This window comes from Xyrauchen texanus, chromosome 6, assembly GCF_025860055.1.
Source record: "Xyrauchen texanus isolate HMW12.3.18 chromosome 6, RBS_HiC_50CHRs, whole genome shotgun sequence".
NCBI classification, from domain to species: domain Eukaryota; kingdom Metazoa; phylum Chordata; class Actinopteri; order Cypriniformes; family Catostomidae; genus Xyrauchen; species Xyrauchen texanus.
The window spans coordinates 20617903-20642011 of NC_068281.1; the positions used below are offsets into that span (position 1 = coordinate 20617903).

General features: G+C 41.4%; 1 protein-coding gene across 1 annotated transcript in view; it reads right to left on the reverse strand.

Moving 5' to 3' along the window:
* The window catches only part of LOC127645299 (voltage-dependent L-type calcium channel subunit beta-3-like), a 34595-nt gene extending 13458 nt beyond the window's left edge, over positions 1-21137 (reverse strand). The window contains exons 1-2 of the mRNA XM_052128870.1: positions 20842-21137; positions 6335-6412 (exon numbers count right to left, since the gene is read on the reverse strand). Coding sequence (XP_051984830.1) covers positions 6335-6412; positions 20842-20859 — 96 coding nt within the window. The 5' untranslated portion in view covers positions 20860-21137. The remainder of the gene's footprint in view (positions 1-6334; positions 6413-20841) is intronic.
* Between the last annotated feature and the right edge of the window lie 2972 nt (positions 21138-24109).

Consider the following 24109-nt stretch of genomic DNA (forward strand, 5'->3'; position numbering starts at 1 on the left):
TTGTAATTCAGTGTGCACTGTGAAATCTTTGTACCTGCTAGCCAAATAACATAAGTTGTCCTTAAAGTTCTGTAAAATGAGCAAGAATGGTTAATATGGATTGCAGTGTGGTGCCCTTAAATAAGGTCTATAATGTGCTACCGTGATCATATTTGCTTCTTCCTTATTTATTCTTGTAACATACTGTACAGTAACATGACAAAATGACTGGTGTAGAATTCAGTGTTGACAAATGGGATTTTATGATAAACATCTCAATTTTCATGAATCACAATGTATACCTATCTTATATATATATATATAAAATCTACTCCATTCGATTAAAAGAAAATAAATAAAGAAGAAAATAAATCTGCCCAAAATATATGACTGACAAATTAATAAATGTAATGTGAATGTAGACACTATTTAGTGGCAAGGCTATAACATTCTATTTTTTAAATATATGTTTTAAATATCTAATATTTATATTTTAAAATGGCCAAATATTTTGGGGGAAAATAAATGACAAAAACATATTTGAAATACATATATATGTCACGATGTGGGAAATCAGGAGAAGGCAGACAGAAGGTAGGATCCAAACGCGGCTTTATTGAAACAATAAATAAACAAAACACAGGAACAAAAGAAAGGACCACAATGGAAAAACAGAGACAGAACCTTGGAAGGACACGGGGACATCAACAGGGGGAACAGGAACCACAAACGAGAGAGTAGTCACAGAACTCGGGCTGGAAACAGGGAGCTAACAATTACATCCATAAACAAACAACGACCGACAGAGACTGAACAAACAGACAGGGTTTAAATACATGGACATAGGACAAAGGGACCAATGAACAAACAGAACTCAAAACCAGATAACAAGGTGATAGACAGAAACCAATGATAAATTAACAAGGGCAGGTGAAAACAATGAACGGAGAACACGAAAGCTAACAGGGAGACTATGGAGCGAAAAAAGGGACAAAAGTGAAAACTAAGGAATTACAAAAGTGACAAAAATGATAAACAAAGGGCAACAGTGAAACAAGACACCCCTAAAAGGAGCGGATTCCAGACGCTCAAAAGAAACATCACATAAAACAAGAACAAATGTCCATTGACTGTGGGGGAAGCTTGTGGTGGGCAGACAGACCAAGGGGGGCAACAAAGGGCAGACAGGCAGTCCAGGGGGCAAACAGGGGCAGACAGACAGTCCAGGGGGCAACGAGGGACAGACAGACAGTCCAGGGGGCAACGAGGGGCAGACAGACAGACCAAAGGGGGCACAAGGGGCAATCAGGCAGTCCGAGGAGGCAAAAGGGGCAAATAGGCAGTCCACGGGGGCACAAAGGGCAGACAGGCAGACCAGGGAGGCCGAGGGGGCAGGTAAGCAGTCTCTGGGGGTGTGTGCAGGGAACCAGGTCGGGTGGCCTGGGGGGCGTCCACCGGGTAGGGACAGGTTTAGGTGGGCTGGGAGATGGCCGCAGAGCAGGGGCCGGTTCAGGGGGCCTGGGAGGTGGCCACAGGACAGAGGCTGGTTTAGATGGCCCGGGAGCTGGCCACTTGGCAAGGGCCGGTTCAGGGGACCTGGGAGGTGGCCACAAGACAGGGACAGGTCTAGGAGGCCTGGGAGGTGGCCATCGGACAGGTCCAGGAGGCCTGGGAGGCAGCCTCAGGACAGGGACAGGTCCCGGAGGCGGAGCTGAGAGGGGCTCTGGAGACGAAGCTGTGGGAGGCTCTGGAGGCTCAGGAGGCGGAGCCAAGGGAGGCGGAACCATGGAAGGCTCTGGAGGCTCAGGAGGCGGAGCCGAGGGAGGCAGAACCATGGAAAGCTCTGGAGGATCAGGGGGCGGAGCCGTGGGAGGCTCAGGAGACAGGGCAGAGGGAGGTGGCGCCGCAGGAGGCTCTAGAGGCGAAGACGAGGGAGGCTCGGGAGGCTCTGGAGGCGGAGCCGATGGAGGCCTAGGAGGCGGAGCCGAGGATGGCTCAGGAGGTGGAGCCGAGGGCGGTGACGCCGTAGGCAGCTCTAGAGGCAGAGGCCTGGAAGGCTCTGGGGACGGAGCTGAGGAAGGCTCAGGAGGCGGAGCTGAGGAAGGGGGCGCCGTAGGAGGCTTTAGGGGCAGAGACCTGGAAGGCTCGGGAGGTGGAGCCGTAGGAGGCTCGGGAGGCAGAGCCCTAGAAGGCTCGGGAATCTCTGGGAGCAGAGCCGTAGGAGGCTCTGGAGGTGGGGCTGTACGAGGCTCTGGAGTCTCTTGGAGCAGGGCCATAGGAGGCTCGGGAGGCGGAGCCGTGGGAGGCTTGGGAGGCTCTGGAGATGAAGCCGTAGAAGGCTCTAGAGGCGGAGCCCTAGAAGGCTCTGGAGTCTCTGGGGGCAGAGCCGTAGGAGGTTCTGGAGGCGGAGTCATAAGAGGCTCTGGAGGTGGAGCCGTAGGAGGCTCAGGGAGAAGGGCCCTGGAAGGCTCGAGAGGCTTGAGAGGCGGAGCCCTGGAAGGCTCGAGTGACTTGAGGGGTGGAGCCCTGGGAGGCTCGAGAGGCGGAGTCCTGGAAGGCTCGAGAGGCGGAGCCCTGGAAGGCTCGAGAGGCTTGAGAGGCGGAGCCCTGGGAGGCTTGAGAGACATGAGAGGCGGAGCCCTGGGAGGCTCGAGAGGAGGAGCCCTGGAAGGCTCGAGAGACTTGAGAGGCGGCGCCCTGGGAAGCTCGGGAGGCGCTCTGGGAAGCTCAAGAGGAGCCCTGGAAGACTCGGTAGGCGGAGTTCTGGAAAGCGCGGAAGGCGGAGCTCTGGAAAGCTCGGAAGGCGGAGCTCTGGAAAGCTTGGGAAGCTGGGAAGGCACAGTTCTAGGGAGTTCGGAAGGCGGAGCTCTGGAAAGCTCGGGAGGCGGAGCTCTGGAAAGCTCGGAAGGCAGAGCTCTGGAAAGCTCGGGGGTGCTGGCTCTCAGACGGTCATGGCTACTGGCGCTGGCTCTTGGACGGTCAAGGCTACTGGCGCTGGCTCTTGGACGGTCATGGCTACTGGCGCTGGCTCTTGGACGGTCATGGCTACTGGCGCTGGCTCTTGGACGGTCATGGCTACTGGCACTGGGACGGACAAGACCACAGGCGCTGGCTCAGGGACGGTCGAGGCTGCAGGCGCTGGTTCAGGGACAGTCGAGGCTGCAGGCGCTGGTTCAGGGACGGTCAAGGCTGCAGGCGCTGGCTCACGGACATCTGAGGCTACAGGCGCTGGCTCATTGACGTTTGAGGCTATCGGCACTGGCTTGGGGACGGTCGAGGGCTCTGGCTCGCTCACAGTGACATGCGTGGGCTCTGGCTCGCTCACAGTGACAGGCGTGGGCTCTGGCTCGCTCACAGTGACAGGCGTGGGCTCTGGCTCGATGACCGTGGCAGGCGTGGGCTCTGGCTCGCTGACCGTGGCAGGCGTAAGCTGGAGAGCGGAGGCATTCCTTCTCCTCCTACTCTGGGCGGAAGAAGTGGGCAGCGCTGGCTCATCGATCTGGGTAGGCAGGGGCTCAGGCTCGACAGCCGGAAGGGGTGGTTCTTCAGGCACGAGTTTTCTCAGGACGAGACTCACGTACTCCCTCCACGTGAGGTCTCCGGAGTCCGGCAATTCCCTCTGCCGGTGTGTTGGTAGCCCGAGCCGGTAGATGGTCTTCAGGGATGTGTCGTCGATGCCGGTGTGGATGGCAACAGCGGAAAAGTGGGAGTACTCGCGGATGGTCAAATCCGCCTGGGCCAGTACCGTAAAGTAAGCCGCTAGATCCATTGTAGTGGTCGGTCGTTCTGTCACGATGTGGGAAATCAGGAGAAGGCAGGATCCAAACGCGGCTTTATTGAAACAATAAATAAACAAAACACGGGAACAAAAGGAAGGACCACAATGGGAAAACAGAGACAGAACCTTGGAAGGACACGGGGACATCAACAGGGGGAACAGGAACCACGAACGAGAGAGTAGTCACAGGGAACTCGGGCTGGAAACAGGGAGCTAACAATTACATCCATAAACATCCATAAACAAACAACGACCGACAGAGACTGAACAAACAGACAAGGTTTAAATACATGGACATAGGACAAACGGGGCCAATGAACAAACAGAACTCAAAACCAGATAACAAGGTGATAGACAGAAACCAATGGTAAATTAACGAGGGCAGGTGAAAACAATGAACGGAGAACACGAAAGCTAACAGGGAGACTATGGAGCGAAAAAAGGGACAAAAGTGAAAACTAAGGAATTACAAAAGTGACAAAAATGATAAACAAACGGCAACAGTGAAACAAGACACGGTAATCGTTACAATATATATATATTAGCAATGCATTTTCTTTATATATTTTTGGGCCTTTTTGTATATCAAAAACATAAAGATTGTCTCCATATTTAAAAATCCTGTCTCAGTCACAGTGCAAACAATAATAAATAATAATTTTATTATAATTGCATGCAATTATTATGTCATCAGTTGGTATTTAATGTAAAGCAAAGTCAAATGTCAGCACAATGGCAGTCTAGCTGTTTATAACTTGGCCTGTGGGAGATGGCAGGTTGTCATGCTTTCTGCTCCTTAATTAAAAAGACCGTAGGGGAATCATTGACATGGGCAGGGAATTTAATTCAATTTTTTAAGTACACCTAGCTAAATTAGACTCTGTAAAGAGCTAATGATACAACACCAAGCATATGTTGATCATTCACAGCTTGCTATGGTACAGGTAGTTGTTATAAGGTTTTGGACTTAATTAAAAAATAGAACAAAAAGCATCTAGCTAAGGCAAGTTTTACTTTCATTATTGCTCATACCAATGGTTAGGGATTTGAACCCTTGAGTATTGAATTTTGGCATGTAACTTTGTGACGAGGAGGAAGGCATGGCCGGGCCGTAACGATGGATGCCAATCAGCGGGAGAGGGTTAAAGAGGAGCCAGGGAAGCCAGTTTGAGTGAGAGAGATGCACATGTTGTGTGTGTGCGCATCTTTGTTTTGTTTATGTTCGTTTAAATTGAGTTCTGTCATTGTTGATTGTTCAGCTGGTTCCCGCCTCCTCCTTGCCCATCCTTTACCATTACATTGGTGCCGAAACCCGGGAAGGAGGAGAGATGCTTTGTCATGGAGTCCTCGTCACTACCGTCCCCCAGGGAAGTAGCCGCGGCCGTCCGGCAGGGGGACGGGAAGTCACTGCTGGCCACCAGGAGGCAGCGGAGCTGCTGCTGTCCGCCATTTAAGGGAGTAGCCGTTCCGTCAGCCAGGGGTTGGAGGACTCACTGCCGTCCGCTAGGGGAGGAGCGGCTATTGTCCGCCAGAGGGCGGAGGAGTGGCTGACAACCAGGCAACGACATGTCCAGTGACTGGCGAGCAAGTTTTTCTCTCTCTCTCTCTCTTGCGTGGTCTCTTTCCCTCTCCCCTCTCACTTACCCTCGTCTCTCCCAGGGCTCCAGAGAGGCGGGGAAGACCTGCCGGCAGGAGGACAGCTGGAAGGGCAACACAAAGGGGAGTATGTCATGCCGGAAGTTTCCCCAACCTGAATAGGGCGGCGGAGCAGTGTGACGAGGAGGATGCCGGGCCGTAACGATGGACGCCAGGCGCTGCATCAGCCCAATCAGCGGGAGAGGGATAAAGAGGAGCCAGGGATGCCAGTTCTCGCTTGTGTGTGTCTTTTGTTTTGTTTATGTTTGTTTAAATTCAGTTCTGTAATTAAAGTTTACGTTGATTGTTCAGCCGGTTCCCGCCTCCCCCTTGTCCATCCTTACCCGCTACAAACTTGTAGTGAACAGTCTGTGCATACGGACATGAAATGATACTTCAAATCATGTTGATAACTGGGGAGAGGTGTGCCATTACTTTTCAAACCGATCACCCTTGTGATTTGCATGGTGGATTCTTGTCTCTAGATTTGGCTTGGATGGCTACTTCTATGTGAGTCTAGTTACATTTTCTAACTGTATTGTAATACAACAAACCCTTGGAAGACAGCTCTTTTTTCTTAGGCCAGTAAGCAACCACAGAGCACCTTGCAATGTCTTACCAACCACCCAAAACACAACCAGGCAACTATCTACAATACCCTATAATCGCTGCGACAATTAGCACAGACACGCACAACTCACATTTTCTTTAGCAAAATGTAAACATCTAGTTATAGCTAATCTCTCTCAGTTAACACTAATGTGGTCTTTTCAGTCAGAGGATATAGTAATTAGCTACTTTGTTAAACTGATAGAGGAAAAAACAGCCATTCAAAATGTATGGCCACATCAAAGGCCATAAAATATTTCAGTCAATCTGGCCATGTAATACATTAGGTAGCTGGAAATGGGCAGCAGGGATAATTATGGAGTTGCACTCTACCTTGGCCTTCTCCAGCTGGACTTGGGCATTCTTCTCCTTCTCCTCAGTGGCCCCTAAGTCCTGACGGTCCGCCGAACCCTGTAGCAGTCCAACACAAGAGAACCAGCATTATTACAACACCCAGACTCACTCTCTTTCACAAGTCTCTCCACTCTGTCATGCTGTAGCTCAGTAGAGTCACAGAAGTAACTCTAGACAACAGGCACTTGTGTAAATAGTGTCAAAACTAACACTCAATAAAATGTGAGATGAATCAGAATGTGTTGAAAATATGCTGTCTTTCAATTACTAAATTAATTCATGAACTTGTTTTTTTACATCCATTCTTGAACCAACACACCAGATTAACACATTTAATTTTAACAGATGAATGAATATATTGTTCGTTTTACATTACCACCAATACAGGTAATACAATGTCTGGGTATTTACTACGTGTTTGGTTAAACTTTGAAATGTTTTAGTGTTGTATGTGAAATGTAAATGTAAATTTTTTATAAGTGAAAATTCATTATTTAAAGGTCCTGACATTGACAGTGAAGTTTAAATATGGCTATATCTGTTAACTAGCAACAGTGAGCACTGTGTCTTTTTGTGTGACACCATAAGGTATCTGGATATTAGCATTGCCATCAAAGTCACAAATGATCCCAGGCTTTACCCTTTGTCACAAAATTGTATTACTGGCTACGCACAAAGCACACTGTTCAAAGTCATTTGGAAAAATTCTCCGTAATCTCTGGCGATAACAATTCAAAGAAGCATTAGCTCTATCATACTGAACTAAGCTTGTAAATTGATACAAGCATAACATTCCATGTGATTTTTCAACACAAGTCTATCAATGGCAAAGTGCTACCACAGAAGAGTCTAGAAGGAAAAGTCATTATATTTGATTCTATGCCCTGCTTACCCTACTGAGGTGTTTTTATAACATTCATGCTGCATATTTAAAATATTTTGGTCACAGAACAAAGCTATAGAAATGTAAATGTTCAAATGTGAGACCCACACAAAATTGTTTCCTCCAAGTCATCAGCTATTCCAGACATAATGCAAGAACTGATGTACCATACTTTCAAAACACCAAAAACTAAACTAGTGTTACGCTAGCAATGTCCTTTTCTGCATATCGCGGTGTCATTTTGTGGTCCATTCTGCATAACGCAGCGGCTCATTTTAGCTTATCGAGGCCCATTCTGCGGCCGACCCACCAGCCCACTCGGTTATCCCGATGGCCAGTCCGCCCCTGATTGGCCCCAAAGTGCGTAGGCCACCGGGAAAAAGCCTGGTATGCCAGATTACCAGTCCAACCCTGATCTCATCCCTACTGTGCAGGGAGGAGTATTTATGGTAAAGATGTACTTAAATATTGATCTGTCTCTCACCCACACCTATCATATCAATTCAGAAGATATCAATATAACCACTGGAGTCTTATGGATTACTTTTGTGCGTTTTGGAGCTTAAAAATGTTGGCACCCATTCACTTGCATTGTATGGAACTACAGAGCAGAGATCATTTTTGCTCTGCTGAGGAAATAAAGTCATTTACACATCTGAGATGGCATTAGGGGGAGTAAATGATGAGAGATTTTTCATTTTTGGGAGAACTATCCCTTTAAGGGAGGGACATTCTCTTTCTAGAGAACATTTGATTGGAAAAAAATCTGAGAAGTGCAAGTTGAGTCATCGATATCTTTGGTTTGTTTACCAGAAGAGAAAGACAGTACATTTTAAATGCATAAATTTATGCTAACAGTGAATTTTGTCAACATGTAGGAGTATGCTAGCATGGCCTCAATGCTAACACAGATGGTCTGAAAGCCACAAAACTCCAATTTTGAACTCCAAAGTCACAATTGCAAAGGAAACATGCACTGTGATCAGGTTAAATTATGTACATTTTTCATATGCAAAAGTCTGTTAAGAATACAAATGTGATCTCAGCCTGACTATTATAATTAATACATATTACTTATTATTGTTTAAAATGAACAGGCCTTATAAGTTACAAAACACATTATTACCCAAGGGCATGCAGTGAACATATAAGAAATTAGGTTAATTAGCAGAGAAGGTGGTGAAAAGGAGAAAATAAAATGAGGAAGCAAAGGAGAGACAGAGCTAATTGGGGTGGGGGTTGGGCGGTTAGGATTCCCATAGGCACAGTCATGTAGAGGTGCTTGCTTTCATCTCTGTCATAGACATCTGTTCACTCAGTGGCATCTCTCCTGAAAGTCAAAGTCAGAGAGAGCAGAACAAAACGTTGCTGAATTATTAAACAATGCCACGGTCACCAAAATGCTCCTCCAACTACAGAGTTAGCATTGATTGAGATTTTTTTTACAGACAACACTGAAACCTGTAAAATTGTATGATCTCATTATTACATATCAGCACTCAACAATTAAGAATGTTATACTGACCCAGGCAGGCCAGCAGTTCAGATTTTACTTGTTAATCTTGGAATATTATAACACCTCTAAATATTCTTCATTTTACTTTAAGGAATACATTTAATATGCATCTATGTACACTGTAGATATTATATAAAAACTCAGCAAAAAAGAAACGTCCTCTCACATTCAACTGCTTTTATTTTCAGCAAAATTTACGCGTGTAAATATTTGTATGAACATAAAAAAAGATTCAAAAACTAAGACTATGTGACAATGTGACAAACAGAAATGGAATAATGTGTCCCTGAATGGGGGGTTGCATAGGCGACGTTGTTGGTGGGGATGTCTGGTAAGGACCTGCCTTACAACAGGCATACAAGCCCTCAGTCCAGCCTATCTCAGTCTTGCGGACTATCCGAGCACTGATGGAGAGATTGTGCATTCCTGGTGTAACTGATCCTGTGCAGGTGTTTTTACAAGTGGTCTGCCACTACGAGGATGATCAACTGACCTACCTGTCTCCCTGTAGCACTGTCTTAGGCGTCTCACAGTACGGACATTGCAATTTATTGCCCTGGCCACATCTACAGTCCTCATGCCTCCATGCAGTACGCCTAAGGCACGCTCACGCAGATGAGCAGGGACCCTTAGCATCTTTCTTTTGGTGTTTTTCAGAGTCAGTAGAAAGGTCTCTTCTTCTTCTTGTTAATGGCCGTTCACTCTTTAGGAGTATTACCGCCACCTACTGTATAGCTTACATGGGTGATGCATCTGTATTTTTATTGTTTTTTTTATTTTGTATTATTAATCACACACACGCATATACTATCCTATATACATATATGTACATATACATACATGAGGATGTAATACCCCACCCACCCCAGAGGATCTGAGCCCATGCTTCAGCTGGCACTGCTTGTTCAGCTCCTCCAGCATCCACGCTGGGCTCCTCAACCACCATGATGGCAGAAGCACCACAATCACCATACATTATATCCTGTGCTCTAGTCCTGTATTCTTTAAAAAGGTTAAAACAGCCCTATATGTCTGAGAATCTCTCAAAACCTTTCCCAAGTGGTCCGTGACATTTACTGTTCTATCCTGTTATTAATAATGTTATTAAAAAGACTACTGCTTGATCATATTTATTACATTTAATAAATACATGCTCTACAGTTTCTAAAACATCACATTCATCACACATACCATTTTCATGCTTCCCCATTATTAAAGTGTTGAATTTAATCCTGTGTGTCCCAGTCTTAATCTATAAATCATTACTTCTTCCTTTCTATACCTTCCATAACATTTTTATTTTCCTACTAATTTTGCAATATTATAATACCATCTCCCTGTGCTGCTATTTTCCCATCTTTGTTGCCATACATTTTCTAGTTTCTTTTTAATCACTGATTTTACCTCACTTCTCCCCAGGGGTAATTTAATATCCACCAAGTTTTTCTTTAATGCTTTTTTCTAATTTATCAGCTATTTCATTCCCTGCTATCCCAATGTGTGCCGGTATCCAACAAAAGTATATTGTTATACCCTCTGCTTTCAATCTGTACAATAATGTATAGATTTCCATCAGTAGATCTTCTCTGTCAGTTCTTGTAGTCATTATACTTTTAAGAGCTGAAGACGAATCTGAACAAATGACAGTCCTAATTGGTTTAGTCTGTTCAATCCATTGTAGCCCTACTATTATAGCAATTAGCTCTGTGGAATATACAGACAATTTATCAGTTATTCTAAGACTTATTTTTGTTTTAAAACTTGGAAATATATAATCTTATACCAACTTTTTGATTAAATGGATCTTTAGATCCATCTGTAAACATCTGCATAAAAGAGTACCAATTTTCTCTCATAAACACATTGATATCATTACTACCCTTCTTCTGCTTTTTCCCAGGCCTCTAATAATCTCATTTCAACAATAGGTTCCGGAAAGTTCCATACTGGGACACCATATAATGGCATATTAGGGCAGATGACTTAATTCATCCATTATTATTTTTATATTCCCCGCAATCTTTTAAAATTGTGAGTGTGCGATGATTATTGTCACTTCTTTGCAAGTTAACCCAATACATAATAGTTAGTTTTTCCCTTCTTAAGTCTAATGGCATCTCCCCCATTTCAACCCTGATGGCATCTAAAGGGGTTGATCTTATTGCTCCACAACAGATTCTAAGAGCTTTAGACGGTAAATTATCCAATTTATTCAGTTCTGATTTAGATGCAGCCCCATACACTGCACATCCTTAGTATATCGATATACAAGAACATATTAAAGCTTGATATACATGTAACAGTGAACTCCAGTAGAAAGGTCTCTTTAGTGTACTAAGTTTTCATAACTGTCATCTGTTAGTGTCTTAACAACCTTTCCTCAGGTGCATGTTCATTAACTGTTTATGGTTCATTGAACAAACATGAAAACATTGTTAAACCCTTTACAATAAAGATCTGTAAATTTATTTGGATTTTTACCAAATTATCTTTAAAATACAGTGTCGAGAAAAAGGGATGTTTATATATAATTTGGACCATGGCATGATTGTTGGTTCCAGACATGTATAATACTTATGGGTCATTGGCAAATACAGTTGTCCAAGGTGTTCAAATTTGAAATCTTTTAAAAATCTAGTTTAAAACACTTGTGTCATGTTCTCAGAAATGTTTTTTTTTAATAATAAAAAAAAAGAAAAAATCCTTTTATAGCATTTTCTACAAAACAAATTTTAAACTTTAAAACTGTCATGTGGTGAACCATCAAGTTTAAAGTATTATAATACATAATTTGCACCTTAAATACATGTGAGTATAAACAACATAATCATTCATTTCCAAAAAGTTTTCAAACGAAATATTTTTTTGAAATATTATGCATTTTTTTGTCAAAAATATCAAGACGTTTTCTCAGGGTTACACCACATGACTTGAACAGAATATGCCTTTTCATAAAAATGTCAAACTAAATAGCAGATGTTTTTTTTTTTTTACTTTATGCTCAGCCTTGAGGGTCTAAAGCTGCCTGCTCTTTTTTATGGTTTTTATGGTCAACATAAACCTACATGTTGGTTACACTCAATTACTTTTATTTGGTGAACAAAAGAGTTTTTAAATATTTTAAAACACAATTGCTTCACTTTTTTTATTTCAAGAAATAACAATAAAAGATTATTCTGCACTTTTTTCAGGAATTTCACTTTTTAATGAGACTTTTTTTTTACTGTCCCTGGACACCACATTACTTTTTTTATTTTAAGCCCCAGAAAAAATATCAATATGATTTTAAAGTCAGAAATTGAAAATATGCTCATCAAAGAAGAGGTGTATTCAAGTAAATGGTTTGTCAAGTTGGTTTTTATATATTTTCTTTTGATCACTCACCCACTGTCACAGACACATTTTTTTCTACTCCAATAACCAAACTAATAAAAGACATTTGGGCTGTTTCTATGAAAGATGCTTAAACAGTTGTGTAAAAAAAAAATTCTACACACAAAAGGGTTTTATGGGCAAAACCTTGAAAATTATTTGAATTAAAACATTTTACTTGTTGTAATTGTACACTCGTCATAGCAATATATTACATTCTGTTCTCTTCTTTTTAAAGGGGTCATATAATGCCATTTTTGTACAAGATAATATGAATCTTTAGGGTTTAAATGAAAACTTTGTAATACACTGTTATTAAAAATTCTCATTAGTATTTTAAGAAAACACAAATTTTACCTGCTCAAAATCAGCTCTGTTTTCAGCACGCCGTTTCAGTGCATATGACTTTAAATGATAATGATCTTTGGTCACCCCGCCCCTCCGTACACAGTTTTTAATAACACAATAACCATAACGCGTTGTTCATTATAAACGTGGGATTATGAATTATATTGAGAACGTCGTAACGTTATGGAAAACATGCCGTAATGTACCCTGAGTGTAAACATTAGCCACATTCATTGTGAAGCGTGCAAGCGATTTGCAAAGATTAATATAAAGGTTAATAAAACGTTACACTTACTTCTTCTGGAGGTGCAGAGGGAATATAAATAGTTTGTACCGAATCTTTTTTCAGCAGCAGCTTCTTAGCGAAACCAGCTTTATACTGACCTTCGTTTATAAAGCAGTCTGGTGAAAAATGATTCGCGCAAACATGAACGCATTGACGTTGCTCGTGGGGAATATTCCCATCGTAAACAAAACTCAGCCACTGCGTCTTCAGCGGTTCAGATTTAGGAGCATCAAAATGACTGCTGTGTTCGTTATTACACCGAAGAACAGAACACCACAATCGCTTAGGCGCCATTCTGCTCCAGTGTATCAACAATGATGAGGAACTATGATTGACAGCTCGCTCACGAGCGAGGGCGGGTCTGTGTTGAAACACTGCTGTCAATCAACAATCCTGGGAGGGGCGTCACACGGTCGAACGGCTCAATTTGAGGCAGGGGAAAATATATAAGGAGATTAAAACAAAAACACTGGATGGATTTTTATCATAATAGGATGGTTGTGTACAGGCACAGCCAACACACATTTCAGTACAATCAACTTGAAAAAGTGCATGTACCATTATATGACCCCTTTAATGAAAGACTGAATATTTTCTTGAACTGTCCTTTAGGCCATTTTTGAAAGTGCACGGAACTATGCAAAGTTGCATTACCTTCTGTGGCATAAGATTCACGTGAACACTAGAATCGTCAAGTCAACTCATCACTAAACTCTGACATGTTTGCCAGTGTTTTCTGACAACCAGTATCTTTTCGCAGTGGAGAGAGAGCTCACGCGCTCAAGGTAGCCAGATTGCTTGACTAAAGCATCGCCCTGCCCAAATGTATCCAAACTGTACAAGCATCAAGATCTAATTAGGGGATTTCACCTACAGAACTCTGGCAACCTCACATGTCGAAATAAAATCTGACCGGCTAATCGACCTTATTTAAAGTCTGCTATTTATCAAATGTCAAAAATTCTGTATTTTACTTGCATGATTAGTTCAAAGTAATACATGACAAAATCGATCTAAGGTGGATGGTAAGGGGGATGGTGGTTTTTATAAGGGAGATGCTTTTTGATATTAAATTTTTTACAAGGGGGATGCATCCCCTCACATCCCCCCTCAACTCCAGCCCTGTATATATATATACACATACACACACATATATATATATACTGTATTGTGATGAGGAGGAGGGCATGGCCGGGCCGTGAGGATGCACACCTGGCACTGGGTTGCCTAATCAGTGGGAGAGAGATAAAGGAGGAGCCGGGGATGCCAGCGAGAGAGAGAGATACACGCGGCCACTTTGTGTGTGTTTGTGTGTTTTAAGTTATGCTTAAGTTCCTTTGAGTCCTTAAAGTTTATGTTGACTGCTCAGCCAGTTCCCGCCTCCTCCTTTCCCATCCTTGAACCGCATTACATTGGTGCTAAAACCTCGGAAAGGAGGAGCAGCACGCTGCCCGGGAGAACTCGCAGCTGCCGTCCGCCAGGAAGGCAAAGGATCATGCTGCTATCTGCCAAGAGAAAGAGGAGCCGCTGCCATCCACCAGGAGGCAGAGGAGCCGTTGCCGTCTGGCAGGAGACGAAGGATTTGCTGATGTCTGCCAGGAGGGTGAGGAAATGCTGCCATCCGCCAGGGGGCGGAGGAGAGGCTGAGGACCACCGAAGAAGAGTGTTTTCTTTTCTTTACTCTTCTCTCTCTCTCCCCCCTCATCAATGCAATTTACAAAAAAATATTTATTAGGTTTTCAATAATAGCTGGAAATGAAACTAATGTAATTCCATGATAAAACCTAATTTATGTTGTTAGCCAGTAAGATCATTTTAAATAACATTTTATTAACATTTAAATCAACAGAATGTGCAACAACAATGTCCAATTCCTCATGAAAAACAAATGTTTAAATTTGAAGTTGCAAAAGCACATACTGTATAGTGTTATAATATACAGTAAGATGTGGCAACAACACAGCACTGGCTCAATAGGGTAAGTAACAGTACTGCCAACTATCCTCATTGTTGAACTCTGCATGTAGGAGTGCGCCTTATGGAGAGGTCTCTCCATTATGCTGAATACAGACATTATATAAGACAGAAAGGGGGTACTGTTTGCTGATTTTCTCCAAGCCAGTGATCAGACCTATACTCTTCACTGTTTCCTGCCCAGACCATGTTCAAGGTACTCCGCTCTTATGCTAATTTGACAGAGGCAATTGTAGAGGAATCAAATGCAAGCCTTTTCTTATTGTGACAAGAGCTCTTTTGGAGGGTGACCCAAAACTCAGGAATGTTAACTCAGCTTGTTTGATGTGGCATCAGTGTTCCTCCAATACAGCTCACATACAGTAGTGAAGGGACTATGATTGACTTGCCAGTGCGAACCTAACAAGCAAACCACATGGCACACCTTTATCATGGAAAATCATAATTTGTTTTAAAAAGCATACATTTAAAATAAATAACTCACTGTTAGAACAGATATGGGGCAACATCATAAAAAAGAAGAAAGCAATAACAAGAAAAAAGGGAAATGAAAGAAGGCCGGAGAATTTATTTTCAGGTTTGCTTTGAATCTTGTAAACCAAAAATTGTTTTTTAAGCCAAACATCCTCTGCATTATATCAGGAAGTAAATTCAGTGGTCCTTCCAGTGTAATGCGCATTGCATGAAATGTGGCTAAATAAATATACCGTGTTTAGTCCAAGCACACAGCTATAGGCAAGCCGAGGGAGAGTCTCCTAACTTTTTTACATTTTCTGAGCTGTTTTTGAATGGATTTAAATAGGGTCAAATATATGTTAAACACTCTTATTGGTAGCTGAAGGCATTACTTACAGTGAGAAATTTCACAATGTATAATAAACGATTATGCAGGGGATGTGAAGCACTTTATAAATGATGGGCATTCAAATTCTGAGGAGTTCTGTGGCTACAAATTCTGATTGGGCCAGCCTATAGGTAATTTATTGCTGGGGATATTATTTTTTAGGGAAAGATTTTAGAAAATTGGCAATAATTATAAAGGACATCCATTTCAATTGTCACTGGTTTTATAGAATGATTAAGTTACACTGTAGAAAGAAAAAGAAAGATTTGTGCCTCAACAACCATAAGGTATAAAAATAAATAGCTTCTACTCAGAAATATACATATTTTTAACACTTTTAGCTTTACTTCATTTTCATTAATGTGTACACCACCAAATATCATTATTAAGATGAACTTAGAGAGCTACATGAAGTAAATGAATTATCCTGAGTTCTTTGAAGTTTTGTAGCTTACAAATCCATAGAATTCAAAAGGAAATGATGTAGGCATTTCATTCGTTGTTTTTAAGAATTTATAGAGATTTTAGCTATTTTTTGTACTATTGATACTGTTTTATTGTAAATAGCGGTTTCGTGTAAAGTCACCATTAGGGTGATTAGTGCTCCATTAGTTGTCAAGTTGGATCCTGTTCAATTAATGTCATTTTTCCTTGCACATATGAATATGCATAATTGAAGTGCAGCTTTAAATTAAGTTTAATGGGACAGTTCACCCATTAATCACTTACCCTGATGCCATCCCAGATCTGTATGACTGCCTCTCTTCAGCAGAACACAAATAAAGATGTTTAGAAGCAGATAGAGCTCTGACAGGCCCTTATAATGCAAGTATTTGGATGCCGGGACTTTAATGGTCCAAAAGTCACACGTAGGCAGCATAAAAGTAATCCATGCGACTCCAGTCGATCAATGAATGTCTTCTGAAGCAAATCAATAAGTTTGAGTAATAAATAAATGTATAATTAAAACATTAATTATCCTTCCTGCCAGCAGTTGATGCACCACATAGCTGTCGTGTGACGTAAGCGAGTCTGTGATTTCATGCAAGAATTCGGAAGCAGCGCTTATTTACAACAGAAGAACGAACGTCACGAGCGATTGGGCCATTTCAAACAGCATCAGAGCCCTGGACAGAAGCACCGATTTAGTTAAGTTAAAAATATTTTAATTGTCAACTTGTTTCTTACATAAACCTATCGATTTGCTTCAAAGGACATTCATTAATTGACTGGAGTTGTGTGGATTACACAGATCTGACAGATATCTTTCTTCTAAAAATCTTAATTTGTGTTCTACTGAAGTAAGACAGTCATTCACATATGGGATGGCATCAAAGTATAATATACTGTACTCAGTATTTACCAGTGTTCAAATTGAGTCAGAGCTCTTGGGGTGTTATTATCTCCATTCTCTTGGGTTTCTCTAACAAAACAACAGGGCACCACATGTTTACCTGACCACAAACATAGTTAACCTGATTCAGCTGAGCTTTTGTGCTGAAGATATCCAATGCTTGACATATTTTCACTTTTGTCCTTGTGTTCTTTCTCTGTTCAATTCTCTGCTGTAACTCACTAAGTTGTCTGTGCTCCAAATAAACTACATCTCTGACCATGTTACTGCATTGGCATTTGGCATGTATCAGCTCTAATGCGGGGAGAGATGATGTTCGGGTGGCAGAAAAAATGCTGGTAGCCATGAAAACACGAGACTGTCTACCCCGTTTGAACTGAATAATCACATCAGACATAAGCATGACTCCTTACATTCCCTACACACACAACTATCCCTCATCACAGGAATGGCAAAATAATTAGACAAAGATATTTCTTCACATAGCATCCATATAATACCTTTAAAAATATGAGCCAACAAGTTTTGTTAGATAAATACTGGCAAAACGATGTGTATATTAACAGCGTGCCTATTAATTGACCTCTAGCAATGGATAAGTTCTAAAATAAATGATGAAGTGATGTTAGTAATGTAGGAGTAGGCTACCAACAATCATAAATCAAACAAGAAATATACCTTACTATTATTGTGAGGTGAAAATGAGGATTTACTTCCCCAGTGTCACCATCTGTAAGTTCCTTTAGAAAACAGCGAGTGATTATTTACAAAAACTGTGACAAATAATGGACAATGTGGACATTTGAAAGAAATATAGTTTTATGTATTTTAGTATTTTAGTATTATAGTTTGGTATTATGGGGCAATCCCTTGACTCTTGGCTCTCTGGAGTCAAACACAACAGAGGAACAATCTGTGTATGATAGAGTCCCACACTTTCTTATTTCAAACTGCCGCCTAATCTAATTAAGACTAAGATTAAGATTAACATACTGTTGCTAAATGAGCTCTAGCAGGTCACCCATGGATTCAACCACACTGTATTCATGACAATGCCAAATGATACTGTTTGTTCACTGCAAAATAATGACTATATATATATACACTCACCTAAAGGATTATTAGGAACACCTGTTAAATTTCTCATTAATGCAATTATCTAATTAGGGGTGTGGTCCTGGTCAAGACAATCTCCTGAACTCCAAACTGAATGTCAGAATGGGAAAGAAAGGTGATTTAAGCAATTTTGAGCGTGGCATGGTTGTTGGTGCCAGACGGGCCGGTCTGAGTATTTCACAATCTGCTCAGTTACTGGGATTTTCACACATAACCATTTCTAGGGTTTACAAAGAATGGTGTGAAAAGGGAAAAACATCCAGTATGCGGCAGTCCTGTGGGCGAAAATGCCTTGTTGATGCTAGAGGTCAGAGGAGAATGGGCCGACTGATTCAAGCTGATAGAAGAGCAACTTTGCCTGAAATAACCACTCGTTACAACCGAGGTATGCAGCAAAGCATTTGTGAAGCCACAACACGCACAACCTTGAGGCGGATGGGCTACAACAGCTGAAGACCCCACCGGGTACCACTCATCTCCACTACAAATAGGAAAAAGAGGCTACAATTTGCAAGAGCTTACCAAAATTGGACAGTTGAAGACTGGAAAAATGTTGCCTGGTCTGATGAGTCTCGATTTCTGTTGAGACATTCAGATGGTAGAGTCAGAATTTGGCGTAAACAGAATGAGAACATGGATCCATCATGCCTTGTTACCACTGTGCAGGCTGGTGGTGGTGTAATGGTGTGGGGGATGTTTTCTTGGCACACTTTAGGCCCCACAGTCACCAGATCTCAACCCAATAGAGCATCTTTGGGATGTGGTGGAACGGGAGCTTCGTGCCCTGGATGTGCATCCCACAAATCTCCATCAACTGCAAGATGCTATCCTATCAATATGGGCCAACATTTCTAAAGAATGCTTTCAGCACCTTGTTGAATCAATGCCACGTAGAATTAAGGCAGTTCTGAAGGCGAAAGGGGGTCAAACACAGTATTAGTATGGTGTTGCTAATAATCCTTTAGGTGAGTGTGTGTGTATATATATATATATATATATATATATATATATATATATATATTTACATTAAATGTGACCTGTAATTTGCAAGTAAATTATGCTATCACCCAAAACTGCAGCATAAACATACAATACATTACACATATTATTTTAAATGATCAGTGGCACTGGGAGTGTCACCTCTCCAGATTCAAAAGTGAAATCTATGCAGTGGAAAAATAATAAATGCCAACAACTGTATATTTCTACATCAACTAGATAAAATTTTGCCTTTGAAACCGCTTATGTGATACTTCGGTGGCACTGCATAGCACAGAGACAGCATGGTGGCTGTTCTGTACTGAAACACACTACCACAATCAACTGTGGTAGAGATGCTAGGTCAAGCTACACTCATGCACAGTACGTTTCTCTTTATCAGTGTTGTTCCTGGTCATGATTGCTTCTCTGTAAGGAGATTAAGATGGCATGCGTCAGTCCAGGATTTGGAGAGAAAAGACAAATGCAAGCTCCCCCTGGCCAACAGACAACACTACAGATGGAGCTTCACGCATCCCTATTACCCTGCAGGTGCAAAACAAGGACTACATTCTTTTTATTGTTATTTATTTGTCACACATTGTTCACATATGCCACACTAGCACCTGTCAAATTATTTATTCAAGGCTGCATAAAGCAACGATTAGGAATGCTTGATCTTGTTTAAGGTGTGACTACATCACAGGACACCCACTTATTTTAGTCCACAAATAACAGCTCTTTGAAGAGGAAAGACTTTAAATGAATACAGGATTATGGTAGGTGTAAAAAGCCAAATCAAATAAATTACTTTGGGGTTTTTTCTCCCCCCTTTTTCTCCCCAATTCCCAGTGCCCAAGTCCTCATGGTGGCGTAGTGACTCGCCTTAATCTGGGTGGTGAAGGACTAATCTCAGTTGCCTCCACGTCTGAGACCATCAATCCATGTATTTTATCACGTGGCTTGTTGAGCATGTTACTGCGGAGACATAGGGCGTGTGGAGGCTTCACGCTATTCTCTGCAGCATCCACGCACAACTCAACACGCGCCACACCAAGAGCGAACCACATTATTGCGACCAAGATGAGGTTACCCCATGTGACTCTACCATCCCTTGCAACTGGGCCAATTTGATTGCTCAGGAGACCTGGCTGGAGTCACTCAGCATGCCCTGTATTCAAACTCATGACTCCAGGGGTGGTAGTCAGCGTCTTTACTCGCTGAGCTACCCAGGCCCCCATAAATGACTTAGTTTTGCTTTTTTGAAGCTTGAAACAACATGGGTCTGGTTAAGTGCCCCATTGAAAGCTCATTATTAGCCTTTTTTATTCTAGGTAGCAGGTATCCAAAGAAAACACTATACTACTATAGGAAACTGTCCGGTATTTTACACCACGCCTGTTCTAAATTTAGAGATCATTTGATAAACAGCTGAGTTTTGTAATCCTGACAATTGAAAAGGGATTACGCACATAACACAGCTCAGCACAACTACGCCAGTTTCTGCATTACAATGATTGTGCAACCGGTCACATGGAGGTTACATTTCAGCACAATTCCACGTTTGCATATACGACATCTTGCATAGACCACACATCTTTAACCCAAGCACTGGTGTACACAGTGTATTGTCCGTGGCACATAAACGCAATGATGCAGAGCAGCTCAAGCTCATGGATTACATCTGAGCGCAACAGATGGCACTCTCCTCGAATGGCACTCTCATGTCTACCTCATCACTCCCTGGCGCTCGCTCGCTCACACACACACACACACACATACACACACACACACACTGCACATGAGACGTCTTACCTTTTTCTTGGGTGGCATGCTCACTTTTTCGTTTTTCTTTACGCTTCTCCACGATTAACAGCTTGAGTATTCAGTTTTAAACTGTCAAACCAGAGATTGACCGACGACTGAGAAATATCCATGTAATATTCTTCTTAATCTGTTCCGTCCTGGGATAGTCTGCCAACTTCTCTAATGTACCGCGAGCGTGCTTTACGGTTTATGTTTTGCATAATCATAATTTCGCGAGCGTCAGACTTCTTTGATTGTTGTCCAGGAGAAAGCGCAAACGATGGCTACTGGAAGTCTATACATGAGTGGATACTTCAGCGCTGTGAGCGGCTCCCGCTGTTAGTGGAGTTTGCCACCCCCCTCCCCTGTTGAAGAGCTTATCCCACAGAGTGGCATCTGTTGCTCCACGCACGAGCTACAAACCTGCGCGAGTTGCAAACGTTCTTCATGTTCCATCACTTAGCGAGGAAAGCACTCATTTCATTTGATTCGACTTAGAGGTAGGAAACGATTTGCTAAAAGGCGCGCGAAAAGGAAATGTGTTTTTTTTGTAGTGTTAAAAGTCATTTAGTTTTTTTATTTGGATGTAGGCCTACCTGTATTACACACATATTTTTCTGTCATGGTGCAACTTTATATTGACTTCTATTGTTTTACATTGACTGAACTAATAAAATTTTTTATCCCATAACCTAAACACTTTGCTGAAAAAACAAAACAAAAAGTTAACCTTATGTGCATCATGTGATAACTTTTAAATTAACTGTTTTTATTCAAGTCAGAAATATTTCTTAACATCACTAATGCCTCCTACACACTACATGACTTTCAAAGAGGTTGGATCATGGTACCATTCATATTACACAACTGTCTGTCTTGTCAGTTTTAAAATTATGAGACGACTCTGCGATATGGGTGAACACATTACAAAACATTTCACTATTGACGAATCCCCGATGACTGCCTGGACTCCAAATTACGTTTCACAACAGATTACACGCGAGAAGTGATACGAGATAGGAAAACAAATGATTATCATACGTTATGCATTTCAGAATATGATGTGTATGTTTTTAATCATATATTTTATTTGTTACAATATGAAAAAGTACCTCCTACTAAATCATCTACCTATTTGCTTACCTGACTGTCCAAGAGAATTGGCTATTTCTATCCAACTCTTCTCTGTCTCCACCCGGTTGTATTGAGTCAAACATATTTCACATTGCACGATTTGGAATTGCAGACAGGTCCAGATATTTAACATTCTAGTGTCAGCGATTGCGTATTTGATAGATCATACATTGCGTTTGTCGCTCATGGGCGCAAGCTCTGATGTGCCTACGATTTCAGGCTTTTGTCCACGATCTCCACAAAACTGTCAGCGAGCGAAACTCGAGCTTATAGTCGTGTAGTGTAAACTCGGCATAAGTCAACTTGAATACATTTGGTTACGCAATCAAAAACACATTTTTAAGGGTTTGGAAAAAATTGCTCCTTTAAGTAACATTGCAGGTTACCATTTTTTTTACAGTTCATTAAACCTAATCTGCACAGAAACATTTTTGCATAAAATAAAGCTCACTGTAGCTTACTTCTTGGGAAAAAATTTGTCTCCAAACTATAGTTAAGTATGTACACACACATTTCTAAATAAAGCTAATTATAATTACTATAGACTTCTAACCCCAACCCTGACCCATATACAAATCAAGAAATTGTAAAAGTCCTCTTTAGAAATAATAATTATATTTAATTAAAAGTCTTTTTAATTCAGGGCGTCCCAGATGTCCCCATCCCCAGGGCCGTTGCAGGGTATTCTGGGCCCCCTGACTCTATGTTGCTCTGGGCCCATTTCCTATAAAAGAAAAACTGTTGACAATTTGTTGTGGGCCCCCCTTGGACCTATTGGCCCCTAGAATCATTACCACTTTTCACCCACTAGCTACGGCCCTGCCAATCTCCAAAGGTTCAGATTTAGCAAATTTCTGAAGTAAATCCATAAACCCTTACACACATTAATTTTGATGCAAAATGCTTTGTCTTCTTATTTCCACTGGAGCGTAGACCTCTACATCTTACATGACATATATATTACACTAATCAGATGAGTATTAAAGATGTGCACCTGCAAGTGTGCATTGGCGATCATGTGTGTGTGTGAGTAAGTGATAATTTTGGTTCATGTTACTTTGTGCATTTTTTTAGTGTTTTCATGTAAACTTGCTTTGCAAGTATTGTAAGTATATGTAACTCCACAAATCTAGGTTGATGTATGTATTCATTACCTGTGCATGTTTGATTGATTGGGTGAGACACTCAGGGGACAACAGATGTGTTTATTAGGGCTCATAAATCCCTAGACGCTTGCCTTTTTGGTACCCAGGGAAACAGATACAGCTTTAAAGCATAGTTACATAAGAGTCCGGGCAAGGGGAGCTGAACAACTGCCATGATCGTTGCAATAGAGACTTAAATGACTAGGGCAATAATCTATGTACAAGGCACTGCTACACTATGACTCTCACACCTCATAAATAATCATCATGTCATCACTGGTTCTGCACACAAGATCACAGCAAGACATGCAAGCAACACATGACTGAAGTGATGAAAGTGGTAACCGTTCTTAAATGCTGATGTTGTTTATCAAGTAGTGTCATAGTGGAGTATAATTGAATTTCAATCAGTGCTTACATTTTAGTTGCACACTTTGAGATGCATTTTGAGCGCAGCATATTTAAATGGTGTGCCTGCTTGCTTTGTTCTCATATGAATAAAATCAATAAAGAAATGCAAATAGACCAATTTTTTATTAAAGTATTTAATATTAAAAGTATACAATCAATTTTTTAATCAATTAAATTATATAAAGTCCACGCATAATAGTGTAGTTAAATATATTGTTAGGTTTTTTGGTATTGTGGCAGTACACTGTTTTAAGTGGCAAATTATTCGATTTTTTTTTTCAGCATGAGACAGAGGCTATATAGATGTCTCATAGAGAATAACCCATACATTGCAGGGGAACATGAGAAAGTAGTCCAGATGAACCATTAATACAGGACTGCAAATATTGTACTATTTTGTGCATATCCTGTGTATAATTTTCAAATAACATACAATTTGTATAAATATCCTGGTTAAATTCTTAATTCCTGGTACCCTGGATATTTTTATTTTTGTTTGCTAATAAATTATATAAGCTTGTAAGAGACAACCAACATAAAAAGTAAATAATCAGAAAAATCATGAACAATGTAATTATGAAATCGTA